Here is a 16,310-nt window from a genome sequence, read left to right as displayed (position 1 = left end):
GAAATTCCTGATCTGATGAATCATAACGATATCATAAACACTTAACCCTGAGATGTTGAAGGTGAAAAACTGTATTCAAAACACGTCCAGCCCTATCATCGCGATGGTTCCATTCTCGCGATACCTTTCATTGAAAATGCGACGATCTCGCGAGTGGTGAGATTAAGTGGGCCTCTCGAAGAAGGTGTGCTTCATGGCGGTTACGGAGACTGCGGTAAATACATTCCTTGATAAAAAGAGACATTTACATGTTACAGCTACAGAGGCGGTGGCGCAACTAATTAGCGATGTTTGGTGGAATTTATTCTGAACTAAATATCCTGTTAATCAACAGTATATCTCGCTGGGGAAGATACAGCTTAATTCACGCGCCATAGTAATGAATGCCTTACATTAGCTAACGACAGCTAGCTTCTGTGGAGCAACAAAGATAACGTAAGCTAGCGACAGAGAAACCAGGCCTCACCAATGCTGTAGTGATTTCTATTGTAATAATGCGCTTATGATCATAGAGGTGCAAGGAAAATATGTCGTGGTTAATGTCTTTATCGAATGAGCTAAACATTTCTTCGGTTAAAATGTATTTTAAGCCCGTTGTTGCTGCTACACCTAGCTAACGTTGCGCATGTTAGGATAAGAGCCGTCATTAGCATTCATGTGCATCACGCTAACGTTAGCCGACTGAAACCTAAAGAGGGAAAGACGGGCCGGCTATGTGAAACGTTCGACTGCAATGTAAAAAATAATGCTAGCTGCCTGTTTCTGTTATTGCTAGTCTGAAGGCTTTTTTATTTCCCCTAGAATTTGTTGAATTGTTAAAGCCGTCAGTCCTCTACCCCTTGGGGGCTTTCCTGCCTCAGTCTGGTGGACCCAGCGATTAGCGGGTTGCGTAGGTAAGAAGTTCGTCCGGTCCCACCTGGTTTAAATCCGGGTGTATGTCCTGTATATGTTAGCATATTCAATGATAACCTGTGCTGTGTGAGGATATGTCACTTCTGATTGCAATGCAGGAATTTTCTTACTGGGAAAATGCAGTTATTGATTTACATACAGGCAGGTCTTAATGCCCCAGATTATGTTTCTGAGTTTGTTTTATTTGCTTTTTAAAAATGAATAGCTGTTTCTGATTTGCAGGGAGGTGAAGCTCTGACGATGGAGAATGGACAGGGCACAGGCTCCAAGCTTGGCCTGCCGCCTCTCACCCCAGAGCAGCAGGAGGCACTTCAGAGGGTAGGAAACCCATAGCATGCAGTATCTCCCTAAATGTACCTGTAGTGATTAAAATATATCCACTATAAGTTTGTATGATTCACATGCAGTTTGGGTCAGGGCCCAAAGAATGCTAATTTCCCCTGGTGAGTGCCAGGTTTCCTGGATATGTTTATTTAAAACATGAGTGTTTAATCAGCTTTTTACTCACAGGCATGTGTGTGACAAAGATTGCTGGAAGGTCCTCTACACTTGCCCGAATCATTTGTCCTTCTTTTAGTGCTTTATTTATTTTATATATTAGTGAAATGTATTCATATTTTTATTACTATTGTTTGCATATTATAATTATCATGTAAATGTTTGACATAAGTATTGTAATGTAATCTATGTGCCTTTTTGATATTCTTCTTTGTACTGGATGAGAACAGATCAAGATAAACATTCAGTTACTGTCCATTTGACAGTAATAATATTATTAACGTCAAACAAAACTGTATGTAAGCTATACAGGACCACCATACTATGCAGCCACTGTATTGATTCAGCATCTGGTCTGTTTGCTATCATGCTAAAACTTATATTTTGATTGCAAAATAAATAGTATTTCTAATTCAAGTAATAATCTAGGATGTGTCTTCCTCAAAACACTAATAACTCAAATGTTGATAACAAACAAGAACTTTGAAAAACAGGGGTATCACACATGTGCTTAAATAACTTGATATTGACAAATCTGGTAACAAGCAGCTTCATTGGGACAAACATCACACAGCAAAACAATATAATTTAGGGATTTGTTTGTTTTATTTATTTATTTTTCAATTCAGAAATTGCAAGTGGTCTTAACGGGAAATTTACCCTACTGATGGATTAAGAGTGCAGGATAAAAAAGTAACATGTAAATGTACTGATGCTGTATTTATGACTGTATTTATGACAGTCTTGATATGACAGATGTGTGTGAGGTACTGCAATGGCTTTTCTCCTTTTCCAGGCAAAGAAGTATGCCATGGAACAAAGCATTAAGAGTGTGTTGGTGAAACAGACCATCGCCCATCAGCAACAACAGCTCACCAACCTGCAGGTGAGATGTTTAAAATGTTTTGGTGTTCTGCCAAACACAAAGTTTGTAATGCGCGTGTCGTCTGTGAGTCTTGATTCTAGACAGAATATCTTAGCCTTTTCCGACTTAAGTAATTCAGACATCGCTTGACTCAGAAGCCAGTTTTGTTAGAGCTCTCCTGGAAGTCTTGCTCCCTCCTCCCCCATGCTGTGAAAAAGCCCCCATGTGTAGACCACGTGCCCTTGCTTTTACTTCTGTTCTTTTTCAGATGGAGAAGAACGTCAAGAAGGCATTGATTATCATGTTAATGCTTTGCACTTTTAAAGGGGACTTGTTTATGTTTATTGCTGTGTGGTGATTTGTAATGTAGATAGGGGAGGTAACTCCTCGAACTGTATGTTGTTTAGAGGGAGGCTCTGAATATAGTGTTAGCCTAACCACTTTTGTCTATCTAGCAAAGCAATGACAATTTTGAAAAAGCAAAGCTAAGGGATATCTAACCTACTTTTCAGCACTTTTTTCATCTTTACTGTCTTTCAGATGGCAGCAGTGACAATGGGCTTTGGAGATCCTCTCTCACCTTTACAATCGGTCAATAGATTATTAAATTATTTTTCTGTGCGCATTCCCAATGGAAAAGGACTGTTACCCTTCTTTTATTGGTTGCTTTGGCAACATTCCCTGCCGTTTTCTTTGACAAAGAATGCATATTTTGTAAGAAAACATGGCTCTCTAGTGTTAGTGTACCTGCGACCATGTTAGTAATCCTTTGTGAGATCAGTAACTGTTGTTAATAGTTGAAGCACTTGTTACTTGCTTTTTTGAGTCACAACGGGATAATTTACATTCGTATTTTTTAATTAGAAGATGGCCAAAGCTCTTTGGCTGTTAGTGGACTTTTTTTAAGGGTTTTAAATGTGAGAAAAGTCACTTCTCTTTGAAAAATATGCATTTGCTTCATTTAAAAACAGAAAGTTCTTGGCATGGGACGAAAGAGGGATAGCAATCCCTTTAATGGACCAAAATGAGAGAACTGCTGGAACAGGGATCTTTTTGGCCATCTCAAAGTCAAGTTTTTCTGTCAATGAACAAGTCAGCTTTTCATTATGTCATGAATCAGACACGTGTTATATTTTGTTGGTAGTAGAATGAAATAACTGAAGCAGACTGACTTAAAGGCATCAGTAAAGAGCACAGCAACTTTCGGTGGTTAAACCATCCCTCCCTTTAGACTTGAGAAGAAAGTTTGAAATGCTTTCATCAAGACTTTGTATGGATTTCGTTTGAACTCCACGATTACTTTTGTTACCTTACTTGCATCCCTGGACTACAGGTCAGTTACTGAAGCCAAATATTTGTGAGGGCTGTGCATGTCAATCACTTCAGTGTGTTTTTCTCCATATGTCTGTTCAGTAGTAACAGAATAGAGGTCATACTGTAATTACAAATGGTGACATCAGCATTTTATAACTGTTATACATGTTAGTATTTTTTTCCACACTGTTCATTGACTACAGTATCCCATTATTACCCTATTTACCTGTCCAGACCCCCTAACTTGGAATTGGACTCTTAACTATTTTGGGGGAAAGCAAGCTCAGTAGAAAGTACACATTGATTATTAGTGTGTGTGTGTGTGTTTGTCTTCCTTTCTTTTACTCTCTAATGCTTATCATGTGTTGTTTTCCTCGGTTGGCAGGTGGCAGCGCAGCGGCAACGTGCCCTAGCCATCATGTGTCGGGTCTATGTGGGCTCCATATACTATGAGCTTGGTGAGGACACCATCAGACAGGCCTTTGCCCCCTTCGGCCCGATCAAGAGCATTGACATGTCGTGGGATTCAGTTACAATGAAACACAAGGTCAGTGTTAAAAATGGCATAAACTCTGTTTTTCTGCTTTGATTGAAATGCTAAATATTACTAGAGCTGGACCTGTAAATTCGACTAATCAGACAGTTATTTATTTATTGTGTAGGTATTTAGTTTTCAATTTTTGGATTTGGATTTTTTTTAAATTTTATATCATAGTTATGTTTCCTTTTTTTGTTTGTAGTAATGACAGTAATTGAGAAATAGAAATCTCAGTGTTTCCTTTTCATAGAGTTTTCGTGGTGGCCTGCCACCATATCAGCATTGACCACCGCATATTGACTTTTCTTTTCTTTTTTCCTGAGAATTGACAACAAAGGATATATAAATATAAATCTCAGTGTTTCCCATAGATTGATGTATTTGTAGCTGCCTGCCACAATACAAACATTGAACATCGAACAAAACATTGAACGAAAACATTTTTTAGCTATTTAAAATGGGTAAAATCTTAATCTTAAATCTTAATTGTAGACCATTGAATGGGTTTGTGTTGGATGTTAGCTGTTGTTGCTTTGTTAGCTGGGCACATGTTAAACTGGCCTTTTGCTGATAGAGGAGGGACTTTGGAAAAGGCCTTAAATGCTGCATCTAACCTGTGTAACAGAAACATTGACTCCAACTTAAAAAAAACCAAGATTTTAAATAAATCTCAAATCTTATATTTGTAGGAGCTAGTATGCTGTTTCTGTACTTCTAAGTCACAGCCCTTTTTCAGGCATTGTCTTGGATTTGAAGCTTATTATTATAAGCATTTATGTTGGTCTAAAATTAAAAAAAAAAGTCACTCTTGTTTAGATAGAACTATGTCCAACCAAACCCCTTGGGATCCAAAAACATGCATAAATTACACCAAACCAAATGTCTGGCTGAATCCTTCCAAGAGTTGTGTTCAGCCTCCACCTCCATCCCCAGCCAAAGCTTTGCATATTATTCGCTGCTGATTACCACTAAAGCTCTGGAGCCCCCCAAAAATGGTAGTCGGGACAGCCCTAACGATAACAAACAGAGCTGTCTAATAATTCTTTATTGTTTGTGTATTTTCCGTTTTCATTGCATTTTGTCTGACTATGCAGGGCTTTGCCTTTGTGGAGTATGATGTGCCAGAGGCTGCTCAGCTGGCACTGGAGCAGATGAACTCAGTCATGCTCGGGGGGCGAAACATTAAGGTAAGTTGTCTGGAGATATGAGTACCTCTAAAGAGGTCTTAGGTACACATGGACGAATTGAAACATTTTAATACCTCCCTTGAATATATTTCTTGTGTAGTTTGATTAACCAGGGATTTGGATTCCTTCCTGGCATTTGGAATACTGAATCAATTTGTTATTAACTGCTTTTGTGATGCTTAATTGATCTGTGAAATCACTCATATGTGACTCATTTCTCTCTCTCTTTGCTTGTCTGTGTCTGTTGATTCCCAGGTGCGTGTGTCGTGTGTGTGTGTGTGTATGCTCAGTGTACTGTCTGTGTTGTGTGTTATGCTTCAACAATGTCATCAAGGCTATTTAAGCGACCAGTTCCAGTAGGATGCCCAGCGGCGCATGGCGTCGCTCTGTGTCCAAGGTGTGCTGATGATGGGCTGCGCCTGGTTGGTGTTGCTTGGCCGCCCCATCTGTAGTACAGATCCCAGTCGTTCTTAGATGCTCGTCTTGCATAGGGAGAGGAAGATGTCAGGGTGCGTAGCAGTAATGTTAGACACGGAATGCGTTCGCCTACCGGTTCGTCATCAGTTCAGCCAGCCACACTGTGCGTGCACAGTGTGACTGGCTGAACTGGTGGTTTTGAAATAACACTGCGGTTTCCTGTTTGATAGTTTCGCATTTATTTACAAAATAGTGTTGTATTTGCATAGTAGTTGAAGTGATAGTTGGCACTATGGAAGGTTGCATTATATTTCACTCATTTAAGGCTATATTACACAACTTGTCAAGAAATGTATGTTAGTACAGTGATAAGATTCATGATGCTCACCTGACAGATACTAAGACACCCCATCTGTTTGGCAGTCAGGCTGGTTTTGAATATGTGGTCATTTATAATGAGGGAGTTCAGAAGAGTGAGAGTGATCTATGCAGAACTTGTCATGTTAATGTTTTTGAAAAGATGGAGTTATAAATGTTCGAGTATTTTGTACCTGGAGGCCAGTGTAAGAATAAAAAAAATGAGATGGGCTAGAGCTGTTCTGGGCTTTTTCAGATCTCATAACCTCTTCATCAGATCTTTTTAAGAGTGCAGTAATAGATATGCATGTCCACTTAACCAGAGAGTACTTACCAGGATAGCATTGTGTCATAAATGTAGGAGAGTGGCTTTGACTGAACTTGGTGGCTGTCGAAAGTTAGTGCTGCAGGGATTTGGAGTTTTGCTGGAGCGCGTTCTTGGTTGGTACTATAAACCCCTTACTCAGTAGCCCTGCTGGTATGATCTGTGCTATAGGTTGGGCGGCCAAGTAACATCGGTCAGGCGCAACCCATCATTGACCAGCTGGCAGAGGAGGCGCGCGCCTTCAATCGGATCTACGTGGCGTCTGTCCACCCTGACCTGTCAGATGATGACATCAAGAGTGTGTTTGAGGCCTTCGGAAGGATCAAGTCTTGCACGTTAGCCAGAGACCCCACCACAGGGCGACACAGAGGCTTTGGCTTCATTGGTGAGCTGGAGGGCTCTCATTCGCTCGTGCTCTTTGTGTTGCCATCGCTCCGCTATTTACTACTATTTTATTCACTTGCAGAGTATGAAAAGCCTCAGTCAGCCCTGGACGCTGTGTCATCTATGAACCTCTTTGACCTGGGGGGTCAGTACCTACGGGTGGGCAAAGCAGTGACTCCGCCCATGCCCCTACTGACCCCCACGACCCCTGGTGGTCTGCCGCCTGCTGCAGCTGTGGCCGCAGCGGCAGCCACCGCTAAGATAACGGCCCAGGCAAGTATGAATCCCTTCCAAAGGGATTTAATGGCCTTCCAGGTAAATATAACCCAGATCTAGCTAGAATTGACACCAAAAGCACAGATAATATGGGCATAGCATTTTTTAAGGTGACTGGGAGAAGACCAGTTTTGTAGGGATCACGTTAAAGCAGTAGCTGCCCTGACACAGTGTCAATTTAACAGCCCTAAAATATAAAACATTCTGGGCTTAATTGTTTTTATTATAGTATAATGTGTTAAAAACAATCACCAAACTTTTGTAAAGTATCTTAAGTGATAAAAGCTCCTCCCATTCACTGATTGGGTGTGTAAGCTAAGAGTCTTCTCTTAGTTAGCACAAACACATTAACAGCTATTTTTCAGTCACAATGATTCATGATTGTGTCATGATTGAAACTTTTCTTATCATCACTGCTGTATATTTATGACTCGCTAAGAATAGTCGATGAATATGTACTAAAGTAATGTTGGTGACCATGTATTTCACTAAAGAGAGGCAAGGCTGAGCTCACTCTGTGCCATGCTGTGTGATCGTTGACTGTGCTGCCTTGTGCTGTGCTCTGTGTGTTTCCCTTACCTAATGTCTTCGGCCCCCCTCTCTTAAGGAGGCTGTAGCTGGCGCATCAGTCCTGGGGGCGTTAGCCGCGCCCCAACTTCTCGGTCAGCAAATGGGAATACCTCAGGCTGTTATGGCTGCCCAGGCACCAGGGGTCATCACAGGTGTGTACCAAGACATGAGTGAGTGCTCATTTTTTAAAAAGTTTAATAATAAAGTTCAGTAATTCTTAATTGTGCTTTATAGTGCTGTTTAAAACATACAGCTTTATACACAGTGCAACCATATATTTAAATTTCCTTTCGATTTATCAGTAGGTATTTTGAGGTAGGTAGGTAGGTAGGTAGGCGGAGAAAACGAAACAAATGTATTCTCTTATTCTCCATGCTGTACCTCTTTCAATTTACAACTTGGCTACACACAAGGGATTGTTTGGATCTTTTAAAGTGGGGTTACAGACCTCATACAACCCCACTTCCAAAGATCCAAACTATACCTTTAATGCAGTCCCCTGTTACCCAGACCCAAAGCTCCTCCTTTTGTTCTTAGGGCATTAAACGTGAGTAAATTGTGATACTTTGGGGTTGTTGCAGTCTCTGAAGGAATTGAGTCATTTCTGTGGTACAAATTGCTAAATGAGAAACCACACTTGTATGTATCACTAATAAATCATCTTGCCAGTTGGTATGGGCCCCCCACATGACTTGATATGGCTTACAATTTTAGTAGTCATTAGCACAGCATTGAAGGAGATGAAATCTCAAAGGATGGGTTTATCCTTGTCCACTGTAATGGTATCAGGTTGGAAGCCATTTTAAACACTTGATTATTAACAGGATCAATATTTAATTTAATTCGACCTATAGCAAGTGTGGTTGATTATAGAGTGAGTTCAGCACATGCTCTGAAAGCAATTACTTGACTATGGTTGTTTAATTTGCTCTTCCTTCGTAAAGGTATACTAAGCAAGAATTATACTGTTTGTAAACAGAATTGAAAGTGAAAGCCAACCCCAGCTCAGTTTTGCCTGGCTACATTTACGTTTTTTTCATAGGTTCCTTTTGGATGCGTGCTTCTCATGTGCATGTTGTGAGGAACGTCCTAAACATAGCAGAATAAGAAAATACAAGTAGAGCCCAAAGTATCTCCAGATAAATACATCGCCACACACTCCTAAAGGGTCAGAAGTGATGACTGAGAAGGATTACTCATGTATGATTCTATACATTGTTTTTTAGGGAAAATCCTGCATCGTATAACTTTCAAGAGCTTCTGTTTATTTCCTCATGTGATGTCACTGACTGCATGTCTGCCTTTCCCTGAAAGGTGTGACTCCAGTGCGCCCTCCCATACCAGTGCTTCCCCAGGTCGGTCTTGTGAACCCTGTGCTCGCCTCGCCGCCAGTCCTGTCTAATCAAGCTGGTGGCTCCAACCAACAGGAGAGGAAAGAAGAGAAAGAGGAGATGCTGCAGGACGGTACAGGGCAGGAGATGTTGAGTGACCAAGAACACATGAGCATCTCAGGCAGCAGTGCCAGACATATGGTGATGCAGAAACTGCTTAGAAAATCAGAGGTGAGATTTGGGGAAAAATGCTTACCTTGATGAAAGCTTTTATTTAATTAATTAATTTTTAATCATCAAAATGATCTTTAACTTTTTATATTCTGGCTCTTCTCCAGTCTACGGTGATGGTGCTTCGAAATATGGTTGGACCAGAGGACATCGACGACGACCTAGAGGGTGAGGTGACAGAAGAGTGCGGGAAGTTTGGCTCTGTCAACAGAGTCATCATATACCAGGAAAAGCAAGGAGAAGAAGAGGATGCAGATATTATTGTCAAAATCTTTGTAGAGTTTTCCATGGCCTCAGAGATGAACAAAGCCATCCAGGCCCTCAATGACCGCTGGTTCGGAGGTCGCAAAGTTGTCGCAGAGGTGTATGACCAAGATCGATTCAACAGCAGTGACCTCTCTGCGTAAAGTGTCTGAAACGGTTCACCAGCACCCATCCCAAAACCTGCCCCCCAAACTCATTTCAGTCACTGCAGCTAGAGATGCAGGCCTCTGAAAGTTGTAATTATGTTTTTATTTCCCTTCCTTTTTTTTTTTTTTTTTTTTTTTAATTGCTGTTGATATTAATATTAAACGCCCCATTGGGGGGGGGGGGGACTCATTAAAATATTTACATGTCAGATTTTGCTTTGTGATCTGTGAAGACTCCTTTTTTTAGTGCAAGTTTCAAATTTTTGTAATCCAATCTTGTAACACTTTTGTTTTCTTGTTTTAGCTCTGTTTTTTTTTTTTCCCTTCATGGAATTGCCGGGACATGTAAACACTTTTCCTTTCTACGATTAAAGGTTATTGTTTGTTCACAAAAAGTGTGATGCAATTTTTTTATGACTGGTTATGAATAAAGAATCCTTTGGTTTTGATTTGCTTGCAACTACGCCTTTTTGTTTGAGAGCATAGCATTTGATTCATAAGTAAAAATGTGTACTTCAGTCTTTTGTTTATGGTCCAAAATTACATTGGTTATTCTGAAATGCCTCTGCTGTAGTTTTTATAAGGAGATGCACAGCTAGTTCTGAGAAATGGCCAACAAAGACAGGATTTTGCCTCAGTTTTATTAACCTGTTTCACTTGCCACAATGGGATTTTGTTCTGTGGCAGATGCATTGATGATGATAATGATGATGATGATGCTGCATTTGGGAGAGAATGTTCACCTTTAAAGTTTATTTTTTTTTAAGCCCTGCAACTCTGCAGTACTGCCATTATCAAAGCGTATGTTCTCTACATGCAACCCACATACTTAAAGGAGCGTACGTTGTAGGTGGATGTTTAACACATTTATTTTGTATATTGAAAATCACCTTGATGAGAAACATGATTTATAAACATGATCAGTAAAGCAGTGTTACAGTAATCAAAATCAGATGGCCTAGGTGCACAATTTTCCATTATTTGCTACTATATAAATCTTCACTACAATTCAGAGACAAATGCTGTACCTTTTACTCCATTACATAATGTGATAATAATTTGTACACTCAGATTAATAATACAAAATATAACCAACAAATAAATGAAGTAATGCAGATTGAGACAAGACTTCATTGATCCTGGGGGACATCCACAGTTTGCCACATCTTTACCAGCTGCAACACTGAAGTGATGTACACATGAATGCACCACTAACTATGTTGATTATTTATTTAACAAACATGATTCTAAAATGGGCCATTTTGCAAAATGGTTACTTTTACTTACAGTGGCCCCACCTTTACCAGCTGCAACATCAAAGTGATGCACATATTCATGCACCAGTAATTATATGCCCATACATATATCTGAAAAACATACATTGTTCTGAAATGGACCATTCTGCATAATGAGTACTTTTCCATCTTGTAATTCAAGTAGTATGTCAAAGACACAAAATGACTGAACAGAGATACAAAACAACCACAATGAGACAACGTAAAGCAACAGAAAACGACTAAAAAAGACATAAAACGACCTCAGTAAGATACAAAATTATCTCAGGGACCCACATGACCACAAAAATACACAAACCAACCACAAGGAGACACAACATAACTACAAAGAGACACAAAATGACTGTAAAAAATACCTCAAAAAGAGACAGAAGGACAGAAAAAAGGGGGAGCAGCAAAACATAACTTTGCTTCCTTTTTTTGGGCTGTCAGTGATCTTCAGTGGGAAAATTAAGTTGTTGTATCACTGTCTTCAAAGCCAGACTCCATTGAGAAAAATAATGATATAACTTTGCTGAACACAGGAGCTGCTGGTCTTCTGCTGCCCCGAACAGATGTTTTGTTTGTGTTGCTGTGTGACTGGCATTTCAAAGGGTTCTTATTCACCAAAGACACACAATAACATAAAATAGCTAACTACTCAAAGCATCGGTAGACCAGCAGCTTCTGTGTTCTGTGAGCTAAAATTACTGTTTTTGTCAAAGGAGTCCGGTGGCTTTGAAGAGACCATTGATGGGGAACCAGAGCCGTTCACGACTTCTTCTCTGTTGGAGAGGCCTGTCTGATGGAACAGTTAAATGGTGAAAATATTCCCAATAAAGCAAGCAAGCAATAAGCATTATCTTCTCAGATTTAAGAAAGACGTGAAAATTGTTTATTTTGTGAAATGAATGCAAAAACAATGCTGCAGCTGTTTTGGGAACATTCACTTTTGGAGAGATGTATCCTGGTGTACTGTTGATATCATTTACTCAGAATTTTCTCTTTACTGGGAGAATGTACTGTTTGAAATTTACAATAACAATAATATAAAACAAATTACATATAATCAATTTGATGATCATTCTAGCAAAGTATTGTATTCATGAATCCAAATTTAGGCAGTCTACACTTTTATTTTTAGTATTTGAACTTGAAACTAAACAGAACATTAAGACCATTGTTGACTCAAAGAATAAGAAAGCTGCAAAAAAAAAATCTATTTGTGCTCCTTGTTTCTAAACAAAAACCATTGGCATCATGTAAAAATAAGGGGATTTAATGGGTTAAAATCCTGAAATTGATGATGATGATGATTTTTGATGATCAAGACTGAAGCTAGAAAAAAAAGAGAAAAAAAAGGAATGATACATGCATATAGTACTCATATTCATGTGAAATACACAAAAATATGTATGTGGGTATTGAATGGGATTAATTTAAAATATGACACTGTGCAAAAAAATATAAATGTATCGAGATCAAAGTTGCTGTTTATTATTAACACATACCAGACTGTGATAAACCCTCCCAAAAAATCCACTTGGCATTTACTATAGTATTTCTAATTTGCATTTCAGCTTATAAATACTTTGTCTTTCCATTTATATTTATTTTTTTGTAAATTGTACATCTCTTACAATTTTGTATTACTTGATACTCTGGAACTCTTGTTCAATTAGGCATTATTTGCTTTTATCTTTACTTTTTATGTATGATTGTTGTTATTTAATAGGGGAGGTATCTTTATAAGCCATTTTGGCTCCCAACCTCTCCTGCACAATGTTTTAACTTTTTATTTCTTTTTTCCATGTCTTTTCTATAAATGTATATGTGCAAAAAAATAAACTAATTCACAGATTGTATTTTTACCCATTTAAAACACTGGCATCTTGTAAGAATTGTCCCGACCGTGATGAAGGAAATGTTTTTTTATGATCAAGACTGAAGTAGGGAAAAAGTATTAATACATACAGCATGCATATTCATGTAAAATACATAAAATATGTATGCGCGTTTTAATGCAAGTGGCGTTAATGTGGTCATTTAAAGATTACACCTGGCTCTGATGTTATATCTGTATTAAATATATATGTATGTATTATATCTGTATATCTTTGCTTCTGTATTTCCTGTATTGTCAATAAAAAACTATTTAAAATAACAAAAAACAGCAGTGAAAAGTTGGAGTAATTTGCCATGGAAATTAAACGAATATCAGTGATTTGTGTCTTTACTATTTCATAATAATTTTCTTGGCATGATAAGAACATTTGAAGTATTTTACTGATAGAGGTTTAAAGAAGCTTCAGCAGTTGAAGCTATCTATGTGCCGCTAGATGGCGCTGAAGTAACGCTGTGCTGCGGAGGCTCCAGCACCGTGTGGCCTCTGCTCCAGCTCAAACTTAGCCCAGCCCCCCACACGCCAAACCGGCCTGCCTCGGCTCAACAAGGGGAGGGATGCGCGGCTGTTGCTGAAGCTCCTGCTCGCGCTGCTGGCATTTTACCTACGTCGCATTCACACCGCGCTCACCGGGCAGCTTCTTTGACGTCTTCTGGGATGTTGCTACCACACAGAGTCGTCCGGTTAAGAAGGTGTTTAACGTAACGTACGTTATACTAGTGTTAGCTAACTGCAGCTAGTCACAAAGACGTTCACTCAGCTTCTAGCCCGTGTTAGCTAACGGTAACTAGCCTGCTAACAACACAGCCGGTGAGGACGAGCACATCCTAGCGCAGCCATACTCGGGTTAATCTCTGCCGCCTCGCTCCGTGTGTTATGTTGGCTGCTTTGAGGTAATGTTTTACCTGTAACCTAAGTCGAGTGGGTGTATTATCAGTCACCACTCATGACTGGGACACTTGAAGCAACGTTTCTACATCGCTGGGTCGTTGGCTGCATGTTTTTCAGCTAGCCGCGGCGGAGCTTCGGTCTCATTCAGGGATGTGGCGGTAGCACAACAAGCTAACTCCCGTCTCTGTGAAGAAGTGAGTGCAAGAAGTGAGGAAACACTTCAGCCAAGTGGGAGTTCTCGTTTTTTGGTGTATGCTAGTTGTAAGTGAGGAGCGGATGACACGAGGACGAACGTGACAATCCGTGAAAGCCATCTGAACTGAAACAGGGAATATCGCTAACAGATCGAAGGGATTATTTTTGTGTCTCTAAGTGGATTTCGGCCTCCTGCTCAGGATCGTCGTGGGGACACAGTGAGTGTTTTGACATTGAGTGAGCCCACTCCCACAAAACATCCTCTCTCCCGCCGACCTTCACCCTCCGATGCGGAGATTTCAGTAGCACCGGCAACCCAATCCCCCACGGCGGCCGGACATGCTGAAGTGTATCCCCCTGTGGCGCTGCAACCGCCACGTCGAGTCGGTGGACAAGCGACATTGCAACTTGCAGACAGTCCCCGATGAGGTGTTCCGCTACAGTCGCAGCCTGGAGGAGCTGCTCCTCGATGCCAACCAACTCAAAGAGCTACCAAAGGTATGCAGGGGTCACAGTCCTAACATGTCTTCTGTGTGTCAATCAGCAATGTGTACCATTCCCTCCACTGAAGTGGCTCCTGTGTTGATGTTTACCCGGTTTTAACTGTCAAATTCACCCTGCAGCACCACACACTTGCACACAGTTTCACCAATCCACATATTTGAAAAGCAAAGGTGAGTCAGGGTGAAACAGCTTGCATGATATCACCTGTTCAGGTACTTCCTTTTCAGGTAAAGTACCTCCTTCCGTGACTCCTTGGAAATGGGTTTGGCCTTTCTGGTCTACAGTGCTGTGACAGCATTAGATAATGATAGCCAAGTTTCAGTCGCGCATTGCTGAGTGCATTTGTTTTGCACATATATAAGTGGATAACGGTATCTCAGAAGTTTCCAGCAATGTCAGTGTCACAATCATCGGCATGTTACAGCTAGGTAATGCAGTTCATCTGTCCAAGAGCGCTGGAGCCTTTAATTAAGTTGTGTGAAGGTAAATGCACCAGTGGGATTGGAGTGCAGAGGGTTCTCTGGCTGAAGGGTGGATACGCTGCATGTTCAGAGGGACTAACCCTGACCAGAACAGCTGGCACACAACATACTGCCTGTAGTAAGGCATCACTGCCCAGTTGGATGGGATGCAGTGGGAAGGCATGTGTGGAATGAACTGCAACGCTGTCCCCACCCACACACCCACTATTTGAAATATGACAAAAGGTTCTCTTTGCACGGCCAAAGAGTTTATTTTAAGGGAAGCGGAGATGTTGTTGGTCTGTGTGTTCCCTATAGTTCTCCAGAGCTGTGGAACAAAGCACTCGCTTGGTCAACTTTCTCCTTGTTTTATTCAGTTCAAGGCATTGTTCATTATTAGGACAAGACACTGACTGTGGTTGTGATGGAGCAGTGATTGTGTATGAATAGACTGGTCAGTGATAGTAGACATTGTCAGTCTCTCACATTTCATGGCTTCAGCTTAGTGGTGAAAGGGGCAAGTGGCACATTCACTAATGAGCATTGTTAATGAGTCAAGGTCAGCAGAGGCCAAAGTGTTGAAAGGACAGCCTGTTTCCATCTGGGAGTCAGAAAAGAACTTGTTCATCCTGCAGTGGATGCATTTGTGTTTTTGAAAAACCCCTTTGCTTTGACATGCGTTAGTTTTTATACATAAGACTACTTGTATTAGATCAGCCCTTCCTGAGTTAGTTTGATAAATTATGGCCTCGTGCACAACTTACTCTAGGGACACAAACTTGGCTCTTGTCCTCACTATTTTGGCACAGATGGACAGAGAGCTACTCATGAAGACAGGCATACAGTAGCTGCTGAATATTTAACCCATCTTCAGTGTAGTTAGGGCCTTTTCTTGTCACGAAAACTAAGGCCTACTTTGCCTGCTTACCTGCAGACAGACAGTGCATTTCCTCCACTCAGTTCATACCTGTCATATCCACAGTGTACCTGGTGCATGGCCCCTAAAAACACTGAGTGACAGATACACCCAAATATTCCAGCGCAGACAGCTAACCGACACAGTCTCTCTGTGTGGTGCTGGCTTCAACTGGGAGACATAATGCGTGGTGACAGAATGTCTCGTGTGGTCGCGGTGAATGCGTAGCGTGCAGACACAAAGCATATGGGCCCTCTCTGGTCCTCAGAGTCAGCGGGGCTTCAGCGAGGGAGCAGTGTGAGAGGTCAGGCCCATACAGGGTTGGGAACAAGGGCACTGACTGTATGATGAACGGCATTACCATAATGAGCTCATAAGTGAGTAAAGGGCTGAATGCCTTTATGCATTTTGTGTGCCCCTTCTCTGTCACTGTGTATTCAAGTCAGAGATGAGTCTGTGTGGACTTGCTTGTCACTTTATTTTTAGATGTCAGTCTAACATCCCGAGTCATTTTTGCACATCAGTTCATCCCATGTTTGTGTCTGTGAAGG

General features: G+C 40.7%; 2 protein-coding genes across 21 annotated transcripts in view; both read left to right on the top strand.

Moving 5' to 3' along the window:
- Positions 1-124: 124 nt before the first annotated feature.
- LOC125881623 (poly(U)-binding-splicing factor PUF60-like) lies at positions 125-10,064 on the top strand. 10 transcript variants are annotated; one of them, XM_049564829.1, is made up of 12 exons: positions 125-214; positions 802-893; positions 1,135-1,230; positions 2,207-2,296; positions 2,816-2,866; positions 3,975-4,136; positions 5,222-5,314; positions 6,585-6,798; positions 6,880-7,112; positions 7,681-7,813; positions 8,958-9,205; positions 9,313-10,064. In XM_049564829.1, the coding sequence occupies exons 3-12, from the start codon at positions 1,153-1,155 to the stop codon at positions 9,610-9,612; spliced, it is 1,602 nt and encodes a 533-aa protein (XP_049420786.1). In that variant the 5' UTR covers positions 125-214; positions 802-893; positions 1,135-1,152; the 3' UTR covers positions 9,613-10,064. The 10 variants fall into 10 exon arrangements, with proteins under 10 accessions (XP_049420786.1, XP_049420791.1, XP_049420790.1 ...); XM_049564834.1 differs by lacking the exon at positions 802-893 and having other exon boundaries at positions 157-214; positions 6,880-7,070; positions 7,681-7,795; positions 8,970-9,205; XM_049564833.1 differs by lacking the exon at positions 802-893 and having other exon boundaries at positions 157-214; positions 6,880-7,070; positions 7,681-7,795.
- A 3,261-nt stretch (positions 10,065-13,325) lies between these two features.
- scrib (scribble planar cell polarity protein) overlaps positions 13,326-16,310 on the top strand; it is an 82,082-nt gene continuing 79,097 nt past the window's right edge. For all 11 annotated transcript variants that reach the window (XM_049565129.1, XM_049565137.1, XM_049565138.1 and 8 more), the window contains exon 1: positions 13,326-14,376. In XM_049565129.1, coding sequence (XP_049421086.1) covers positions 14,218-14,376 — 159 coding nt within the window. In that variant the 5' untranslated portion in view covers positions 13,326-14,217. The remainder of the gene's footprint in view (positions 14,377-16,310) is intronic.

The sequence above is a fragment of the Epinephelus fuscoguttatus genome, linkage group LG21, assembly GCF_011397635.1.
Source record: "Epinephelus fuscoguttatus linkage group LG21, E.fuscoguttatus.final_Chr_v1".
Classification (NCBI taxonomy): Eukaryota; Metazoa; Chordata; class Actinopteri; order Perciformes; family Serranidae; genus Epinephelus; species Epinephelus fuscoguttatus.
Note: the sequence above shows the minus strand (reverse complement) of the source record. Positions and strands in the feature narration are given on the sequence as shown.

Bases quoted from the DNA above. Each gene is read 5' to 3' on its own strand.
- LOC125881623 (XM_049564836.1), top strand. From the start codon at position 194: ATGGCGGTTACGGAGACTGCG. The intron at 2,867-3,974 runs GTCAATAGATTA...CTCGGTTGGCAG, and splicing joins CTCTCTCACCTTTACAATCG to GTGGCAGCGCAGCGGCAACG. The intron at 5,315-6,584 runs GTAAGTTGTCTG...TCTGTGCTATAG, and splicing joins TCGGGGGGCGAAACATTAAG to GTTGGGCGGCCAAGTAACAT.